Source organism: Nicotiana sylvestris, chromosome 7 (genome assembly GCF_000393655.2).
Source record: "Nicotiana sylvestris chromosome 7, ASM39365v2, whole genome shotgun sequence".
Taxonomy (NCBI): Eukaryota; Viridiplantae; Streptophyta; class Magnoliopsida; order Solanales; family Solanaceae; genus Nicotiana; species Nicotiana sylvestris.
This window is the reverse complement of record NC_091063.1, coordinates 164,762,494-164,781,912: the sequence shown is the minus strand read 5'-3', so window position 1 is coordinate 164,781,912 and position 19,419 is coordinate 164,762,494. Positions and strand designations below refer to the sequence as shown.

Here is a 19,419-nt window from a genome sequence, read left to right as displayed (position 1 = left end):
GAAGTGCTTATTGACTGGTTACGAGTTCCTTATCATTTTGCTGTGAATTCTAAATTGTCCTTATGCTTTAATCTTGAATTACTATTGATAAATGATGTTTCCCCGCAGCATGTCCGCCTTCCATCTTTACTTATTTATTTCTGTTTTACTTTCCGCTATATATTATTTAACTGCACAGGTTTATTTGGTAGTCTGGTCCTAGCCTCGTCACTATTTTGCCAGGGTTAGGCCAGGCACTTACCAGCACATGGGGTTGGTTTTGCTGATACTACACTCTGCACTGTGTGCAGATCCTGGAGCGGCAGCTTTTGGACCATAGCGTTGGGTGGCTGCCTTCAGTCCAATCAGAGATCCCAAGGTAGTCCTGCAGGCATCCGCAGGCCCCAGTGTTCTCTTCTATCTTTATATTCTGTTTTCATTTACTTTAGAGACAGATTGTATATTTCTTTCTAGACAGTTGTTTGTAGTACTTGTAGACGGTCCGTGCTATTGCGACACCGGTTCCGAGTAGAGATGTACTTGATATTGTCGTACTCGTTTTTGGATAAGTTACCAGATTATGTCTTTCGCATGTATTTAATTATTGTTAATATTTCACTGCTGATTGTATATTGATTTAAACTGTTTAAAAAGGGCTAACTAAAAGAATTAGTGAATCTATAATACTCGGCTTATCTAGCTTTCACGAGTAGGCGTCATCACGACTCCCGAGGGTGGGAAATCCGGGTCATGACAAGTTGCTATTAGAGCTCTACGTTACATAGGTCTCAGAATTCACGGACAAGATTAGTAGAGACTGCGGGGTCGGTACGGAGACGTCTGTATTTATCCCCAGAGGCTACAGAGTTAGGAAAAAACTTCACATTTATTCTTTCCTGTCATGCGGTTTGGTTTCTCAATGCTAATTGAATTTCTACTCTGTTCTTTCGTAGAGGCGAGAACACGCGCTTCTTCATCCACCGATCAGCAGCCTGAGCCCCCAGCAGCAGCTCCATGAGGGGTAGAGGGTGAGGCCGAGGTCGAGGCCGTGTTAGAGGCAGGGGTAGGGGCAGAGCTCAGCCTAGAGCAGCAGCACCAGCGGCGGAGCCTCAGGTTGACTTTGATGATGAGGTTCAGGCCTAGACAGTTCTGGTGGGCCCAGCTTAGGTCCTAGAGGGGTTTATTGCTACCCCAGTACTCCAGGATGCTCTGGTCCATCTAGTGGGCCTTATGGAAAGTGTCACCCGAGCAGGCTTACTTCCTGTAGCACCAGCTGTCTCTTAGGCTGGAGGAGGAGCCCAGACTCTTACTACTCGCACTCCGGAGCAGATGGCTCCCCAGTTCCAGACTCCAACAACTCAGCCAGTTGGAGCAGTTCAATCGGGTGTGGTAGCGCAGACCAGTGATGGAGCATGTATGTCGATGCTTTGTGGAGGTTGGATAGGTTCACCAAGCTCTTCACTACTACTTTCAGCGGTGCATCTTCTGAGGATCCCCAGGATTATCTAGACAGTTGTCATGAGGTTCTCACTAACATGGGGTAGTGGAGACCAATGGGGTCGACTTTGCTACTTTCTGCTTGTATAGATCCGTTAAGACTTGGTGGAAAGATTATTGTTTGGCTAGGCCAGCCGGATCACCAGCTTTGACTTGGGAGCAGTTTCCTCAGTTATTTCTAGAGAAGTTTCTCCCCATCACTCAGCGAGAGATCTATCGGAGGCAGTTTGAGCGTCTCCAACAGGGTTCTATGACTCAGTATGAAACCAGATTCATCGACTTGGTTCGTCATGCTCTTATCATACTTCCCACCCAGAGAGAGAGAGAGTGAGGAGGTTCGTTGATGGACTTATTCAGTCGATTCAGCTTCAGATGGCTAGAGAGACAGGGAGTGAGATTTCTTTTCAGGAGGTGGCTAATGTGGTCAGGAGAGTTGAGATGGTTCTGTCGTAGGGAGGTGGTCAGGGGTCTGCCAAGAGGCTTCGTCATTTAGGCAGATTCAGTGGTGCCTCATATGGAGGCAGGGTTTCATATGGTAGAGGCCATCCTCCTAGGCCTTTTCAGTCAGCATTTTAGGTTTCTCACGGTGCTTCAGGTGGCTGTGGTTCTCATATGCAGTATTCTGATCAGTAGCCCTACAGTGCACCACCAGCTTCTATCAGTGCACCACCGCTCCAGAGTTTTCGAGGTGGTCATTCAGGTCGCCAGGGTCAGTCTCAGTTTCCTCAGGCACAGCACTCGGGTGGATGCTTTGAGTGTGGTGAGTATAGTCATATCCGGAGGGCTTGTCCGAGATTGGTGGGTACTCAATCGCAATAGTAGGTTCCCGTGCTATGGTTCAGGCACCAGGTGTTCCACCGCCCGCTCCGCTAGCTAGGGGTGGGGGTAGAGGTGCTAAAGATGGAGGTAGAGGTATTAGAGGTGGAGGTCAGGCAGCTAGAGGTGGAGGCCAGCTAGTAGCAGGCCGTCCCAGAGATGTAGTTCAGGGTGGTGGGGTCCAGCCCCGATGTTATGCTCTTCCAGCCAGGTCTGAGGCTGAGGCTTTCAATGCAGTTATCACAGGTACTGTTCTGGTTTGTAGTAGAGATACTTCAGTCCTATTTGATCCAGGGTCTACATACTCCTATATGTCATCTTATTTTGCATCGTATCTGGTCATGCCTAGTGATTCCTTGAGTGCCCTTGTATATGTGTCTACACCGGTGGGTGATTCTATTATGGTAGATCGAGTCCATCATTCTTGTATAGTTATGATTGGGGGTCTTGAGACTCGTGTAGATTTGTTACTTCTGGACATGGTTGATTTTGATGTCATACTGGGGATGGACTGGTTATCACCTTACCACTCTATCTTGGACCGTCATGCCAAGACTGTGACCTTAGCCTTGCCAGGTTTACCTCATCTAGAGTGAAGGGGGACTCTTGGTCATTCTACCCGTAGTGTTATCTCTTATGTGAAGGCTCGGCATATGGTCGAGAAGGGGTGTTTGGCCTATTTGGCATATGTTCGTGATTTTGGTGTCGAGGTTCCTTCTACTAATTTTGTGCCTGTTGTTCGTGAGTTCCCTGAGGTATTTCCTTCAGACCTGCTGGGTATGCCACCCGACAGGGATATTGACTTCTGCATTGACTTGGCTCCGGGCACTCAGTCCATTTCTATTTCGTTGTATCATATGGCCCCACTTGAGTTGAAATAGTTGAAGGAGCAGTTGCAAGACCTGCTTGAAAAAGGTTTAATTAGACCTAGTGTTTTGCCTTGGGGTGCACCGGTGTTGTTTGTTAAAAAGAAGAACGGATCGATAAGAATGTTCATAGATTACCGGCAGTTGAACAAGGTTGCAATCAAGAATAAGTATCCACTACGAGGATTGATGATTTGTTTGATCAGCTTCAAGGTGCTAAGGTATTTTTAAAGATTGACTTGAGATTTGGCTACCATCGGTTGAAGATTAGGGCATCTGATGTCCCTAAGATAGATTTCCGCACTCGGTACGGGCATTATGAGTTCTTAGTGATGTCATTCGGGTTGACAAATTCCCCTGCAGCTTTTATAGATTTGATGAACTGAGTGTTCAGACCTTACTTGGATACATTCGTAATAGTCTTCATTGATGATATTTTGATCTATTCCCGCAGCCGGGAGGAGCACGAGCAGCATCTTAGAGTGGTTCTTCAGACTCTAAGGGATAGTCAATTGTATGCCAAGTTTTCTAAGTGTGAGTTCTGGTTGAGTTTAGTGACATTCTTGGGTCATGTTGTATCAGTAGAGGGTATTTAGGTGGATCCGAAGAAGATTGAGGCAGTCAAGAACTGGCCTAGACCCACATCATCTACAGAGATTCGAAGCTTCTTGGGTTTGGCAGGCTACTATTGTCCGTTTGTGGAGGGGTTTTCATCTATTGCAGTCCTGATGACTAGGTTGACCCAGAAGGGTACCAGTTCAGGTGGCCGGATGAGTGTGAGGTGAGCTTTCAGAAGCTCAAGACAGCTTTGACTACGGCACCGGTATTGGTTTTGATCACAGGTTAAGGGCCTTATACAGTTTATTGTGATGCATCTCGTATCATACTTGATGCGGTGTTGATGTAGGATGGTAAGGTCATTGCTTATGTTTCGCGTCAGTTGAAGATTGATGAAAAGAACTATCTGGTTCATGATTTGGAGTTGGCAGCCATTGTTCACGCGTTGAAGATTTGGAGGCATTATCTGTATGGCATGGAATGTGAGGTGTTCATGGATCACAAGAGTCTGCAGTACTTGTTCAAGCAGAAGGAGATAAATTCGAGGTAGAGGAGGTGGTTGGAGCTATTGAAAGGCTGTGATATCACCATCTTATATCATCCGGGAAAGACAAATGTAGTGGTCGATGCTTTGAGTAGGAAGTCAGCCAGTATGGGTAGTCTTGCTTATATCTCGGTCGGTGAGAGGCCGCTTGCTTTGGATGTTCAGGCTTTGGCCAATCAGTTCATGAGGTTGGATGTTTCTGAGCCCAGCCATGTGTTATCTTGCACAGTCGCTCATTCTTCTTTATTAGAGTGTATCCGAGATCGGCAGTGTGATGATCCTCATTTATGTGTCCTTAGAGACACGGTGCAGCACGGAGGTGCCAAGCAGGTTACCTTGGGAGATGATGGAGTTCTAAGATTGCAGGGTCGAGTTTGTGTGCCTAATGTGGATGGGCTTCGAGAGTTGATTTTAGAGGAGGCACATAGTTCCTGGTACTCTATTCATCTAGGCGCTGCTAAGATATATCAGGATTTGCTGCAGTATTATTGGTAGCAGAGAATGAAGAAGGACATTGTTGCTCATGTGGCTCGGTGCTTGAACTGTCAGCATGTTAAGTACGAGCATTAGAGGCCTGGCGGTTTGTTCCAGAAGATTAGATTCCTGAGTGGAAGTGGGAGTGTGTCACTATGGACTTCGTTGTTGGTCTCCAACGGACTCATAGGAAGTTCGATACAGTGTGGGTTATTGTCGATAGGCTAACCAAATCAGCACATTTTATTTCTGTGGCAGTCTCGTATTCTTCCGAGAGGTTAGTTGAGATCTATATTCGGGAGACTGTTTGCCTTCATGATGTGCCCCTATCTATCATTTCAGATCGAGGTACGCAGTTTACCTCACATTTTTGGAGAGTAGTTCAGTGAAAGTTGGGCATACGGGTTGAGTTGAGCACAGCATTTCATCCTTAGACGGACGGGCAATCATAGTGGACCATTCAGATTTTGGAGGATATGCTCCGAGCTTGTGTCATTAACTTTGGAGGCTCGTGGGACTAGTTTTTGCCTTTAGCTTTGCCTACAACAACAGCTACTAGTCGAGTACCCAGATGGCTCCTTATGAGGCTTTGTATGGTAGGCGGTGTCAGTCGCCGGTTGGATGGTTTGAGCCGGGAGAGACTCGAATTCTGGGTACGGACCTAGTCAGGATGCCTTGGACAAGGTCAGGATTATTCAGGATAGGCTTCGTACAGCTCAGTCCAGGAAAAAGAGTCATGCCGACCACAAGGTTCGTGATTTGGCTCTCATGGTCGGCGAGCGAGTATTGCTTCGAGTGTCGCCTATGAAGGGCATGATGAGATTTAGGAAGAAGGGCAAGCTTAGCCCTAGGTTCATTGGCCCATTTGAGATTCTTGATCGAGTGGGAGAGGTGGCTTATAGACTTGCGTTGCGGCCGAGCTTATCAGCCATGCATCCAGTGTTTCATGTGTCCATGCTTCAGAAGTATCACGGCGATCCATCCCACATGTTAGATTTTAGCACTGTCCAGTTGGACAAGGACTTGTCTTATGAGGAGGAGCCGGTAGCTATCCTAGACCAGCAGGTTCGTCAGTTGAAATCGAAGAGTTTTCCTTCTGCTCGTGTTTAGTGGAGAGTTCAGCCTACTGAGGCATCGACTTGGGAGTCCTAGTCCGACATGCGTAGCCATTATCCCCATCTTTTTCCCGACTCAGGTACTTCCTTCTTATGTCCGTTCGAGGATAAATGGTTGTTTTAGAGGTAAAGAATGTTATGACCCAAAAGGTCAGCACTTATTTTAGAAACAAATTATGTGTTCCTAGGCCTTAAAATAAGCCTCTTTCAGTATCACCTCGATTTGCATGCACAGTCCGTGCACGTAGCCGGAAGGCCATAATGTGACAATCTGTGAAAAATGATGAATTTTGACTTTAAAATGAATTTAAGTTGACTTCGGTCAATATTTTGGGTAAACGGACTCGAAATCGTGATTTGACGGTCCCGGAGGGTCCGTAGAAAAATATGGGACTTGGGCGTATGCCTGGAATCGAATTCTGAGGTCCCGAGCCCAAGAAATGAATTTTTAAAGAAAATTATTTTCTGGAATATTTATGAGTTTTTGAAAATGAAATGTGTTTAAAATTTGATGGTATCGGGCCCGTATTCTGGTTCCGGAGCCTGGTACAGGTCTTATATGTGGTTTAAGTTGAGTCTGTGAAATTTGGTAAGAAACGGACTTGAAATGACGTGAATCGGACCGTATTCTAGAAAATTGGAAAATATGAAGTTCTTAAGTGATTTCATTATTTTGATGCTAAATCCATAGTTGTTGATGTTATTTTGGCGATTTGATCGCATGAGTAAGTCCGTAGGGTGTTTTTGAGGTAGTGTACATGTTTGGTTTGGAGCCTCGAGGGCTCGGGTGAGTTTCGGATAGGTATCGGGAGGTTTTTTAACTTAGGAAAATTGCAGAAACTGTTGTTTGCTGGTGTCCATGTCCTTGTGCTATGTGATCGCATAGGAAGGTTCCCGATTGCATAGTGTAATTTCAGGGGGTCCTATTTTGTGTTATGCGATCGCATAGCTCCTTCCGCGATCGCGTAGAGTAAATTATAGAAAGTCACCAAATTGTTTAATGTGATTGCATTGTTTCTTCCGCTATCGCAATGGGTTGAACCAACCCTGGGAAGGGAATCATTTTCTTCTATGCGATCGCACATCCCAGTCCACGATCGCAGTGCCCAATCCCCCCTTATCCTATGCGATCGCATACCCTTGTCCGTGATCGCAGAGACCAATTTTGCCCGGTAATTTAAACAGTAACAGAACACATACGGGGTTAAACCCAAAATTCATAACTTCTTCTTCCAAACTCCAAATTGGGCGATTTTTGAAAGAGAACTTCACCACAAATCCATAGGTATGTAATCTCAGACTCATTTTCTTCCATTTCCATTAATACCCATTAGATTTCTAGGCCTAAATAATGTTCTTAAGGGTAGAAAATTAGGGATTTGGGTAGAGTTAGGGCTTTTTGTATAATTGGAATTTAGACCTCGTCTTGGGGTCGGATTTCAAAATAATTACATATTCGGGCTCGTGAGTAAATGGGTGATCGGGTTTTGGTTCGAACCTCATGTTTTGACGAAGCGGGCCCGAGTCAATTTTTTACTTTTTGGGAAGAATGCTAGGAAATCTATAATTAAGCATTGGAATTGAATTGGTTAGCGTTTATTGATGTTATTAAGTCGATTATGTCTATATACAATTGATTTGGAGCCAAATTCTAAAGGAAAAGCGGTGTTTGAAGCTTGAGTTGGTCGTGGAAGTTCGAGGTAAGTGTTTGGTCTAACCTTAGCTTGAGGGATTAGGAGTCGTGTCTTATTTGCTACGTGTTAACTGTGGAATACGACGTATAGGCATGGTGACGAGTATCTATACGTTGGTGTCAAGCATGACCGTGAGTCTTAAATTGAAATTCTTGTTTTCTTACTAAATTCTACGAATGCCTATGTTGTTGATTCTCTGTGTTGCGCAAGGATTATGATTATTCTCGTGAAAATTACTTACGATTGAGAACTGGTGCCAGTTGAGGAAGTTAGATGTTGGAACAAGTTTGGTTATAGCTGATTTTTCTCTTGCCGAGATAGTATTGTTTCTTTATTGATCCCTTGTCGGGACTCTCTTTGTGATTTGGTGTTGAACTGTATATGTGGATCGGGTTTCATGTCGCAACAATATTATGTTTGGATCGGGTTGCACGCCGCAACAATAATATAATTGGATCGGGTTGCATGTCGCAACAGTGATAAATGATATGGATCGGGTTGCACGCCGCAACAGTGTTATTATGATTTGGATCGGGTTGCGCGCCACAACAATAGATAATAAGAAGTGCTTATTGACTGGTTACGAGTTCCTTATCGTTTTGCTGTGAATTCTAAATTGTCATTATGCTTTACTCTTGAATTATTATTGATAAACGGAAAAGGGTTCAAAATGCCCCTAAACTTTTGGAAAAGGTTTAAAAATACTCTTCATCTACCTATTGGGCTAAAAATACCCCTCCATCCACTTTTTTAGTTCACTTATGCCCTTTGACCGTTAGGTTAATGCTAAATTAAAAATAATTATTATTCTTTTTTTAAAACGTAAAAGAAAATTGCAAAATATTTTTGTTTTTTTAATCTAATGCACCAATAGTCCACTAATTTAGTAAAGTCTTCTACTTTTTTTTTCATTTTTACAAAAAAAAAATATTTTTTTTTCAATTTTTTTTGTAATATTCCCCCGCAACATGTCCCCCTCCCATCTTTACTTGTTTATTTCTGTTTTACTTTCTGCTGTATATTATATAACTGCACATGTTTATTTGGTAGTCTAATCCTAGCCTCGTCACTACTTCACCGGGGTTAGGACAGGCACTTACCAGCACATGGGGTTGGTTCTGCTGATACTACAATCTGCACTGTGTGCAGATCCTGGAGCGGCATCTTTTGGACCATAGCTTTGGGTGGCTTCCTTTAGTCCAGTCAGAGATCCGGAGGTAGTCCTGCAGGCGTCCGCAGGCCCCGGCATTCTCTTCTATCTTTATATTCTGTTTTCATTTACTTCAGAGACATATTGTATCTTTCTTTCCAGACAGTTGTTTGTAGTATTCGTAGACGGTCCGTGATATTGTGACACCGGTTTCGAGTAGAGATGTACTTGATATTGTCGTACTCGTTTTTGGCTAAGTTATCATATTATGTTCCGCATGTATTTAATTATTGTTAATATTTCACTGTTGATCGGATGTTGATTTAAACGGTTTAAAAGGGCTAAATAAAAGAGTTAGTGAATCTACAATACTCGATTTTCCTAGCTTTCACGAGTATGCGTCATCACGACTCCCGAGGGTGAGAAATCCGGGTCGTGACACAATCTCTAAAAGAACCCGACCATGTGTTCCTAGCGCTTCGTGTTCTTAAATATATATATACGGCTATCAACGTAAGTACGTATATACACACACACACACATACTTCATTGTAATATTTTAACTATATATATAGCTTGTTATAGTATATGTTAGTGTGTGTATATATATAACACACACACTTCGTTGTGCTATTTTAATTACATATATAGCATGTTATAGTATATGTTAGTGTATTCATTATTCGTATTACAAAAGAGTTAACGGATTATATTCATTCATCACTAATAATGCATGACATAGATTAATCGATATAGGTCAAGACGTTTTGTTTTTATTATTAATAGATATAGGTCAAACATTTTATTTTAATATTCAACAATGCATCTAAGTAAGTTATAAGTCGATGAATCAATTTACAAACAGATATATTTGATGATAAATTATATATACTAATTAGGATCTTCACAAGTCTATCAATGCCTGGAAGAACCCGACCCTGTGAAGATCCTAATTAGTATATATAATTATTCATCAAATATATCTGTTTGTAAATTGATTTATCAACTTATAACTTACTTAGATGCATCATTGAATATTAAAAATAAAACGTTTGACCTATGTCTATATCTATCTATCTCTTTATATATATATAAAGGTAAGTCTCGAGAATGCGGTTTGAAGAACGGCGGAGTTGAGGTTGTTGACGTTAAGTAGTTTACAGAAAAGGCTCAGAATTAACAAATGGTACTTCATTAATCGCGTTAGTCTTATAAATCTTATTTTATGAATGCGATTTATAATTTAACAACTGCGACTTGTAAATCGCAATAAAGGAAGACATTTTGTTTTGCATTTAAGTAATCCACCAAACATTTCAGAGATCGTGGTCGTGGACAAAGAAGAGGAAGAGGACGCGGCTACTATCAAGAAAATAATGGACAAAGGTATGACAAATCAAAAATTGAGTGATATAATTGTTATAAATTTGAACATTACTCTTGGGAATGTCGTAGCAATGTTGAAGAGAAAGTAAACCTTGTTGACAACAAGAAAGAAGAAGATAAGTCAACGTTGTTGCCGGCACTCAAGGAAGAAGACAAGGATGATTGTAGCTCATGGTATTTGGACAATGGAGCAAGCAATCATATGTGTGGATGCAAAGAGAAGTTTGTGGAGATCAATAAAACGGTGAGAGCTAATGCGTCTTTTGGAGATACCTCAAAGATTCAAATCGGAAGGATAGGTACGATTCTGATCTCCTGTAAAAATGGTGGCCATAAGTTAATTCAAGATGTTTATTATGTGCCAAAATTAAAAAGTAATATTTTGAGTTTGGGACAACTTTTTGAAAAGGGATATGATATCCACATGAAAAATATGCATCTTTGGCTAAATCAGGTGGAATTCTAATTGCTAAAGTGTATATGGCAAAGAATAGATTATTCTCTCTAAATCTTAAGATAATTGATGCAAAGTGTTTAAAGGCTAATGTGCAAGATGAATTATGGTGTTGGCACATGCGATTTGGACACTTGAATTTTGAAGCACTCAAATCAACGGGAGAAAAGAACATGGTGCATATTTAATCTTTAATTAATTGGTATGAGTATATTTTGTACCTTTGCTTGTGAACATTCAGATGGGGTAGTCTTAGATCTGATTTATGGATCCCTTTTGTATTTTTTTATACATGTTATCTCTCTCTTCTTTTTTTAATCTTTTTGTATGTGTCCCTTTTTCAGTATTAGACAACTCTAGTCCCGTTCTGTGTAATAGTTAAGCAGTTGTATTACTATTCAATGTTGATAAATGTTATGGACAAATTATTGATCATGTAATCAGAGTTATTAAATATAAAAATGTGTCCATTTTTTAAAAGATTAATAAGGAAAGTATGCCATATGAATTAAAACAAATATCATAATAAAATTTTATGACGGTACCATAACTAAGATTGAAGAACCAGATATGAAATCTAAATAGTCGTAGAAGGGGACAAAAGATTTTCTTCATCCGTTTCAAAATGAATGAATATATTTCCTTTTTAGTCAGCTTCAAAAAGAATGAACACTTCCTAAATTTGGAAACAGTTTAACTTTAAAGTTTTCCTTTTACCTTTATAGCCACACAAATATTTATGAATTATTTTAGACCACAAGTTCTAAAAGTCTTTTTTTTCCTTAAATTTCATACCCAATCAAATAGGTTCAAACAAATTAACACGGAAGAAATATAAATATACGCGATAATAATAAAAACCTGAGAGTCCTCAAGCTTCATTGAAATGAGATTGAACAACAACAACAACAAAAATAGTACGACCTGTTATTCCTACATGTTTCATTAGAACTCCCCTTGAGATTTTACCGCAGATTTTGTGTTTAATCTTTTCCAATTAGAAATGCCCGATTGGTGAATGATCGAAGGTTTTTATGTATGCTTGGTGTATATTGATGGTGTAAAAATTCTTCCCGTTGTTAATGCATATAAATTAAATCCAAATATTAGAAATGTTCAACCAAAGAGAATGGCGAAGCAATTGCACAAAAAACAACAGATGAAGTGCGCGTTTGGACATAAGAATTGTGAAGTTCCAAAAAAAGATAAAAAAAAAAAAAAATTCAAGTGAAAATGATTTTTGAAGTTTTGTGAGTAATTTTTGTGAAAATTTTAAAAAACAGCTTTTTTAAATTTTTCAAATTTCGAAAATTTTCAAAATACATTTTCAAATGAAAATAAAAAAAAAATTATGAACAAACACTGATTTCGGAAAAAAGTGAAAAAATTTTGAAAAAAAGGAAAAAATTTCTTATGTCCAACAGGTTGGAAGTTTGATGGCTTCGAAAAACATTGCTCGGACAATTTACTTCAGAAACTGCCCTTAGTTCCAAAATTTCACATGAATAGAATTAAATGTTACATAAGATGTTGAGAGAATCACTTTACAAGGATGTACAAACACAAGGGGCACTATTTTACACAGATACAACAAGAAGCCAAACCTTTTATACAACCCTAATATACACACAAAAAATAGAGGCTTACAGACAAGAAAAAATATTGTGGAAAACTATACACTTTGAAACCCCATAAGTGTTCTCGGAACTTGAAGATCTTACGTGAGAGTTTCCTGCTTTCATGTAGACGCTGTAGGTTACACTAATTGCAACATCATAATCTCCTAGCGGATTCTGGTTCATGGCCCCTATGCGATGAATCAACTCGATCAAGTCGAACGTCCTTCCAAGAGTTTGCATTGGATGATTTGAGCAACAAGCCTAGGGCTGAAGAACAAGTTGCTCTAACAATTGCATCCGTTGAACGACTCATTTTGCCAACTAACATATCGAAAACCTAAAAGAGTGCAGATCCCAAAAAAAAATTAGAACATATAAGGATCCTTTATTAAAATCAGACAGGGAAACGGTGATATGAAATGAACCTGATTGTAGAAGAGAGCTGATATGTGCTTGTCGTCGGAGAGAGAAAGCACGCTGCTACATAAATAAACAGCATTTGCCTGGACAACTGGCCAAGGAGCATCAAATGCCTGTATACCAGAAATTTTTTACCAAGTTATTTTCCGAGTTTAGAGGAGGCTATAGAAAGCAATTCATCTCCAGTTTACCTTTAGAAAAGGCTATAAAATTTACTTGGTCTCACAGTTTTCAACTATTCTAGTGACACGGTACTCAAGTCGACTCCTATTAGCAAGTACATCAACAAAGAGAGAAAAGCTCCACCAAAATAAATCTGTGACTGTCCTTACAGCAATCCCATAAACTTTCTTACACCAATATATCAAGTTTTTTCCTCAGAAAATGTATTAAATAGTATCATATTATCAGCAACAGAACTAACCATGCTAGAATTAAGATGCAACTGCAGCATCCACACTCTACAGATGCATAGCTTCACTCATCTCTGAGATAGGGCAGCCTTAGAGTATTCAATACACAGAAGGAAGCTTCAGAATTATTAACTTAGTTCACCTTTCTCCCCCAGTCAACCCCTTCAAGGAGAATTGCAATCAATCCCTAGGCATTGATTGCCTAGTAAAATTTGTAGGAGACAAATTAAAGGAAATTTATTCATCTTTGATTTTTTATTTGCTACTCAGATATGCCAAAAATGGTATATCTCTATGACAACAACATTATGGGTTGCAATACATGCTAAATGCCTAAATCTTCTTACTTCGCCATTCTCTAGCTTGGTTTTACATAGACAACCTCATCTTTTGCTTCCCATTATATGTTTCTGCATGGACGAATCAAGCACACGGCATGAACATCAAAATTTGACAGCTATTTTAGTATGCAATGAGAAAACATTCATCCCAAAATTTCACAACTTGGTCTTGGCAATTTTACATGTTTCGGTTTGATTCGACTACGGTGTATATATTCTCTACAAGTAAAGACATAATTATGGATCATGCAACAAAAGGAAGCTGCATTTACCTTTGAACGGTAGGAGATTACAATTTTTTCTTGTACCGACTCATCATAGAGCTAAACTTAATGGCATTTTCAACACAAAGACAAGTATATATTCAATAGTTCTTCTCTTAATGAAAGATTAAAAAAGGAACAACATGGACCTGTATTATTGATGCCATGTACGTATCAACTCGGGAAGCAAGATGTTGAGTTAGTTGCCTTGCAAGCTCTCGGAGAAAGTCTTCATAGTCGCTTCTATAAATAAAGGGAACTTAACACCATTTCTTATAAATAAATTAAGGACTACTCAAATCGATGGATACATACCGGTGGTCCGAACTAAACCAATGAGTGTTCAAAAGAGCATTTATTCCATCAATTTCCATCAAGGGAGCAACGCATTTCAAAGTGCTCTGGCATGTTGAAAAGTTAACTCATTTCACATCCTGAACAACGTAAAAAAGACAAATTGGCAGTTTAAACTTACTCGGCAAGCTTGTCTCACACTAAGATCATCCTCATGAAGATGTAGAACCATCCGTGGGAAAGCAGCATGAAACTGACGAGTAAAAAAGTGAAAATCATTTCTTGATAAAGTTCAATGAAAGGAAGGAAACAGACAAGAAATTGATTATCCAAATGGTGAAGTGAAAATTAACATACTTTTACTCAGCATACCTCTAACAAAAATGTAAGCTCAGTTAAATCATAGCCCATTCATAAATAATACATGACCAAAGAGGATGCGGATAGAAGGATACATTCATTACTCTTTTTTAACCAAGTAAAGTCTAATGATGGATGGCAGAAAAAAGAAGCATGAGATCCTTCAGATTAACAGTGAACTGATAAAGAAATGTGGACCGTAAAACAAAATATTTTCACTGCTGACTGAGGCCTCAGGGGGGAAAGTAAAAATGACGTCATCCAAACAAATGATGCCATGATGATAACACTGAAATTAACAGACCTATTAACAGCAAAGCGTAGCCTGGATTATGCTCCTCAGAGAAACAAGTTTAACTCAAGCTCAGGAAAAATGTAAAGTGGTAGAATATCTATAAGGGAAAAAGTTTATCACAGCATTGCTAGTCACAGTATTTCTTTATAATGGTTTTGCATTGTGCAAAACATCAGGCATATCCACAAAATGGGCAATCCCAGCCTAAGACAATAGATTGAAGATATTGAATCAAAGAGATCCAGCATAAAATAGAAATACGTCTAGTAATTTCATGATTCAATAAATATACATAAGGAGCAGCTGCTATTGGTGGAAAGTGAATGCATTTTATAAAGAAATGGCAGCATGATTGACTTGGCCAATTCAGCTACATAACTACCAAATTTAATTGCCCCTTATTTTTCATGTAAGAAATGAATTGTATTGTCAATAAAATAAACATTGATCATTTGATGAAGAAGAACAGACATAGTTTTGGACAATTAACTCCTTTACACGCGCTCATCCAAATATGATAAAGCCAACACAAACAAAACATCAAAGTCTCAGACCATTCTTGACTTGTGTATGTTGGATATAGGACCTTATGATGCAATCAAAATTGATAAAATTTAGAAGAATATCTAAAACTATGTACTAAAGAGAAAGATATTAAATCAAATTTAGGCGGTGACAAATAGTTGATGAGAAACAAGATACCTGCTCAAGAAATGAGTCTCGTTGAGGCCCAGTTCCATAGGTGCTCAGTGCTCCAAATGCAGCATATGCATTGGCTCGGATCTTCTCATTCATGCACGCCTTTCATGAGATAAGCAATTAGAGCTGTACATTATGACCATCTCAACATGCACTTGCTAATATTTCTAGTAATCCACAGTTTAGAAGATAATGATGAAACAATGTGCTTCTTTCCCAAGAGATAATAACACAATGATATGCACTAGTAATCAGAGACAAATTATAAAACCTACCATTGAGTTCGTGCAAAACTAAATTATTTCAGCTCTTATAGAACTTAGACCACAATAATGGCAACAACAGCACAGTACATTATATTGGTGTCACTCAGAGACTTAAAAACTTGCACATGCACTTAACAAGGGGTACAATATAAAAAAGTACAACTTGTATCATGAGAGATGTCTTGAAAGCTGACAAATAATGCAAAATATTGTGATTAAATCAAAACACATATCACCCTGGGATGTCCAAACAGAGTTGTGTTAGACACTGTCATGATATAAAATTCTTTCTAACACAATGGCACCCTGTAATTAATAATTTAGAATGAGGCACAATCGGACTAATACAGTAATTAACATATTTCAAGCTATTAGAATGGCACCAGAAAATCCAAAGTTGAAGAGAGGTAAACCCCGAGAGTCAATCAACTTACTTGCAGATTTCGAAGCCGTATGGAAAGGTTCAGGAGAACAGGTTCTACGGCATCCCTGGATGAAGACTCAAGAACCTACATTGTGGAATATGAGCACAAAAACATTCATGTGAAAGTAAAACAAAAAAGATAACAAAGACGGAGCAAGTTTTACCATCAGCAAACATGAGACTGCAGTTAATTGAACTGACTCATCTGAATCATCGAGCAAAGCTAATATCACACCTAGGATTTGAGTAGTATACTGGAGAACATGGATAGATGGCATCTGCAAGACCAGCATGTGAAATGAGCCTCAACCCGAAAGTGAAAGAAGTCGTCCCGCAATGATTACGGTGGTGTTTTACTAGTTCATCTTAAAAATTTCACGTTCTTTTGGGAGAAGAAATTAAAACATGCATGTAGTCAAAGCAAAGGGAAAAACAGAGGGAAGAAAAAGATGAACTAAAGGAGTATCTCCGAAGTGATGCCATAATATTATTTAACCAATGAAATCAAACTGAACCAGATTGACTCCTCACTGATTAAATCAAAAAAGAAAAAAAAATCATCCAGGAAAATTTGTCATCCCTCCTCATGGCCCAGAGAAAAGAAAAAGAAAAAAGAACACTGTATGGCCAGGAATACCTGGACAAGCCCTCTTAGACAAAGGCGCCTAACAGTAGGAGAATCATCTGATACATGCCGGCAAAGTGCTTGCACCATCTGCTCTAATAGGGGACCAAAGCCGTCACTGCATAAATTTGCATCCACACCTTAGGAAGCTTAGGAGAAGAGTAGGATTTGAGAACATCAATATAAACATTACTATCACAGTGTAAACTACCACATAACACTCTTGAAGACTGTAAGCTTACAAAGCTTTCTATTTACTTGTTTTTACCAGCACATGCTAGGTGCCTTCAACATAGTTCATTATGATTCATCGACTGAGTAGGGAGAACGGACATACACAAGTTGCCTCTAACTCAACTAGTAAGCTCAGATGTGCCCCACATTTTATAACATTGTTAAATTTCGAATCCAACTTCAAACATCATCTAATAATTGATAGAGCAGTCAGAAATTTCACATACCTATAGCGTAAGAACTCCGACAAAGCTGCAGCAGCTGATTCTCTTTGAAATCTTAAAGATCGATCCAGTGCATTGCTCAGTATCAAACATATGTCTGGGACCTGATAAAATACTCCTAGTGAGATTTTCAAATTTCTCACACAAATTTAATCAAGGAAATAAATATCTACAAGTACACTTGACATAACAAGAAATCTGGCAGTCCCCTTGAGCTTTTGGGCCCGATATGGAGGCATGACTTAGATGGACAACAGCTTAAGATGAAATCTGGATATTGTCATAGAGCATCATCTGGCTTTGATGTTAAGGTCCTTTACATTTTAGGATTCTTTCTTTCTTATCCACTTTCGTTTTTTATATGGTGTAAATACTAGTAAATGAATCGGGAACATGACGAAATGGCCCCTTATCCTTGGGGATAGGTCTAAAGTAGTCCCCTAAATATTTCCTTGAGCAGTTTTGATCCTTTAAGTTTGTCAAAAGTAATGTCATGGGCGGCTTTCCAGCCGTGCCCCATGACCCCTTGGGCGCGCCCCGTGGCGTCCTAGCAAGCCTCCCAATGCCTAGCGCCACGGACGGCCCCGTGGTCTTGGCCGCGCCAAGTGACAAGCGCGCATGTGCCTCTGTCACCCCATCGATATCCCTCGCCGGCGCCCAACCGCAAGCGGATGCCAACAGCGCCGCGCGCGCAGATCCTGATGCCAAAGACTATGCTGCTGACAACGGACCTGTTTCTGCCTTGTAGAAAACTAAGTCTTTTTCATTGTAAATATAGAGTAGTTTTATTCCATGTAATTCCATTATGTTTCTCTAGATTAATCAAGTCTAGTCTTGTAGCTTTGGTTTATTTTTTTAAGTATTATTAGGGGGATCAAGCAATCAAACTTTCTAGCAAGCAAACAATTCTCTGTACTGGTGTCTCTCCCCCTCGACACCGCGTTGCCTTTCTGTAATAGCTTTCATTAATGCAATCAAGTTTTCTTTCATTCTCAATCCTCATTTCTGTTCTCTCAATTGCTCTTGACATTGGTTTTCCCGTACGGCACTGACAATCTAGTCTAGCGTACGGAGGGGACTTCAGTTGGCGGACAGTAACTGCACTGACATCAGTTGTTTAGCCTTACGTCGCCCTTACAAGGAATCTCAGGAAGGCGTCGCGTAACAGTTGGTATCAGAGCCTAGGCTCGACATCGGACGAGGGAACGCATTGCCATTACCACCATTTCTGACCATGGTGAATCATGGGGACCGCATTGCGGCCCTTGAACAGACGGTTGACGGATTACTGCCCATCATGGATACGGTGCCTGAACTAAGAACCAGCCTAGGGCAAAGGTTGGACGACCTGGACCGCAGGGTGCTCCAGGCCGAAGTTGACATAGAAAACATCAGCCGTGATTCCGAGGGAGACCGGCAAACGGCAGCCACAGAGGCAGCCGAAATATTTGGCAAATTCGAGGGACTCCAACAGGAGCGTGCCGAGGATTTAGCTTACAGGGCACAAGAAGCAGACAAGGTGACTGCCATGCAACAAACTATTGACGACTTGACAGACAAACTCAATGTTGTCAACGCTGCTTTACAGGGCCTGCTTCGAGGTGGTGGAAACCAAATCGGGGGCGCTGCGAACCCCGCTCCCGCGACGCAAAAACTAAAAATTCCTGAGCCAAAGCCATACAGTGGAGCTAGGAATGCCAAGGAAGTGGAAAATTTCATCTTTGACATCGAACAGTACTTTGATGTTGTTGGAGGCCTAGAAGAAGCTAAAAAGGTAGCAACTGCTGCCATGTATCTTCAGGGTGATGCTAAACTCTGGTGGCGGGTGAAGTACAAAGCCATCAAGGCCGGTGAAGATGCTCTCGAGACATGGGCAGAACTGAAGGCAGCCATACGTCTACAGTTTTTCCCCGAAAATGTGGAATACAATGCAAGGAGGAAGCTACGGAAGCTCCGCCAGACCAAGTCAGTGCGGGATTACGTGCGGGAATTCTCCGCGCTCATGCTGAACATACGTGACATGGGGGACAAAGACAAGCTCTTCACCTTCCTAGAAGGGTTGAAACCTTATGCCCGCATGGAACTGCAAAGACAAAGGGTAGATACCCTACCCAAGGCGATCCAAGCAGCTGAATGCCTTGGGGACTATCAAGTGGAAGCTCGGAAGGATCGGCCTCAGCCGCCTGTCCGAGCAGGAGTCAAAGGGGGCCAACCTAGCAATGGTGGCTCTAGCAGAAGTAGGGGAGATCGGAGTGCAACCAAATCTAAGGCTCCCTCCTCAGGCAGTAATAGTGTTGCGTCAAACAACAATGACCGGGGGAGAAAGCCTCCTTCGGGATGTCGTCATTGCGGCGGACCACATTGGAATAATGAGTGTCCACATGCACAGATGAACGCCCATCAAGCCTT

At 40.6% G+C, this 19,419-nt stretch overlaps 1 protein-coding gene across 3 annotated transcripts in view; it reads right to left on the bottom strand.

Moving 5' to 3' along the window:
• Positions 1–12,016: 12,016 nt before the first annotated feature.
• LOC104219778 (protein SHOOT GRAVITROPISM 6) overlaps positions 12,017–19,419 on the bottom strand; it is a 44,669-nt gene continuing 37,266 nt past the window's right edge. For all 3 annotated transcript variants that reach the window (XM_070152754.1, XM_070152756.1, XM_070152755.1), the window contains 10 exons: positions 17,014–17,114; positions 16,565–16,670; positions 16,092–16,205; positions 15,938–16,012; positions 15,241–15,339; positions 14,065–14,136; positions 13,905–13,990; positions 13,739–13,832; positions 12,578–12,685; positions 12,017–12,489 (listed from right to left, as the gene is read on the bottom strand). In XM_070152754.1, coding sequence (XP_070008855.1) covers positions 12,307–12,489; positions 12,578–12,685; positions 13,739–13,832; positions 13,905–13,990; positions 14,065–14,136; positions 15,241–15,339; positions 15,938–16,012; positions 16,092–16,205; positions 16,565–16,670; positions 17,014–17,114 — 1,038 coding nt within the window. In that variant the 3' untranslated portion in view covers positions 12,017–12,306. The remainder of the gene's footprint in view (positions 12,490–12,577; positions 12,686–13,738; positions 13,833–13,904; positions 13,991–14,064; positions 14,137–15,240; positions 15,340–15,937; positions 16,013–16,091; positions 16,206–16,564; positions 16,671–17,013; positions 17,115–19,419) is intronic.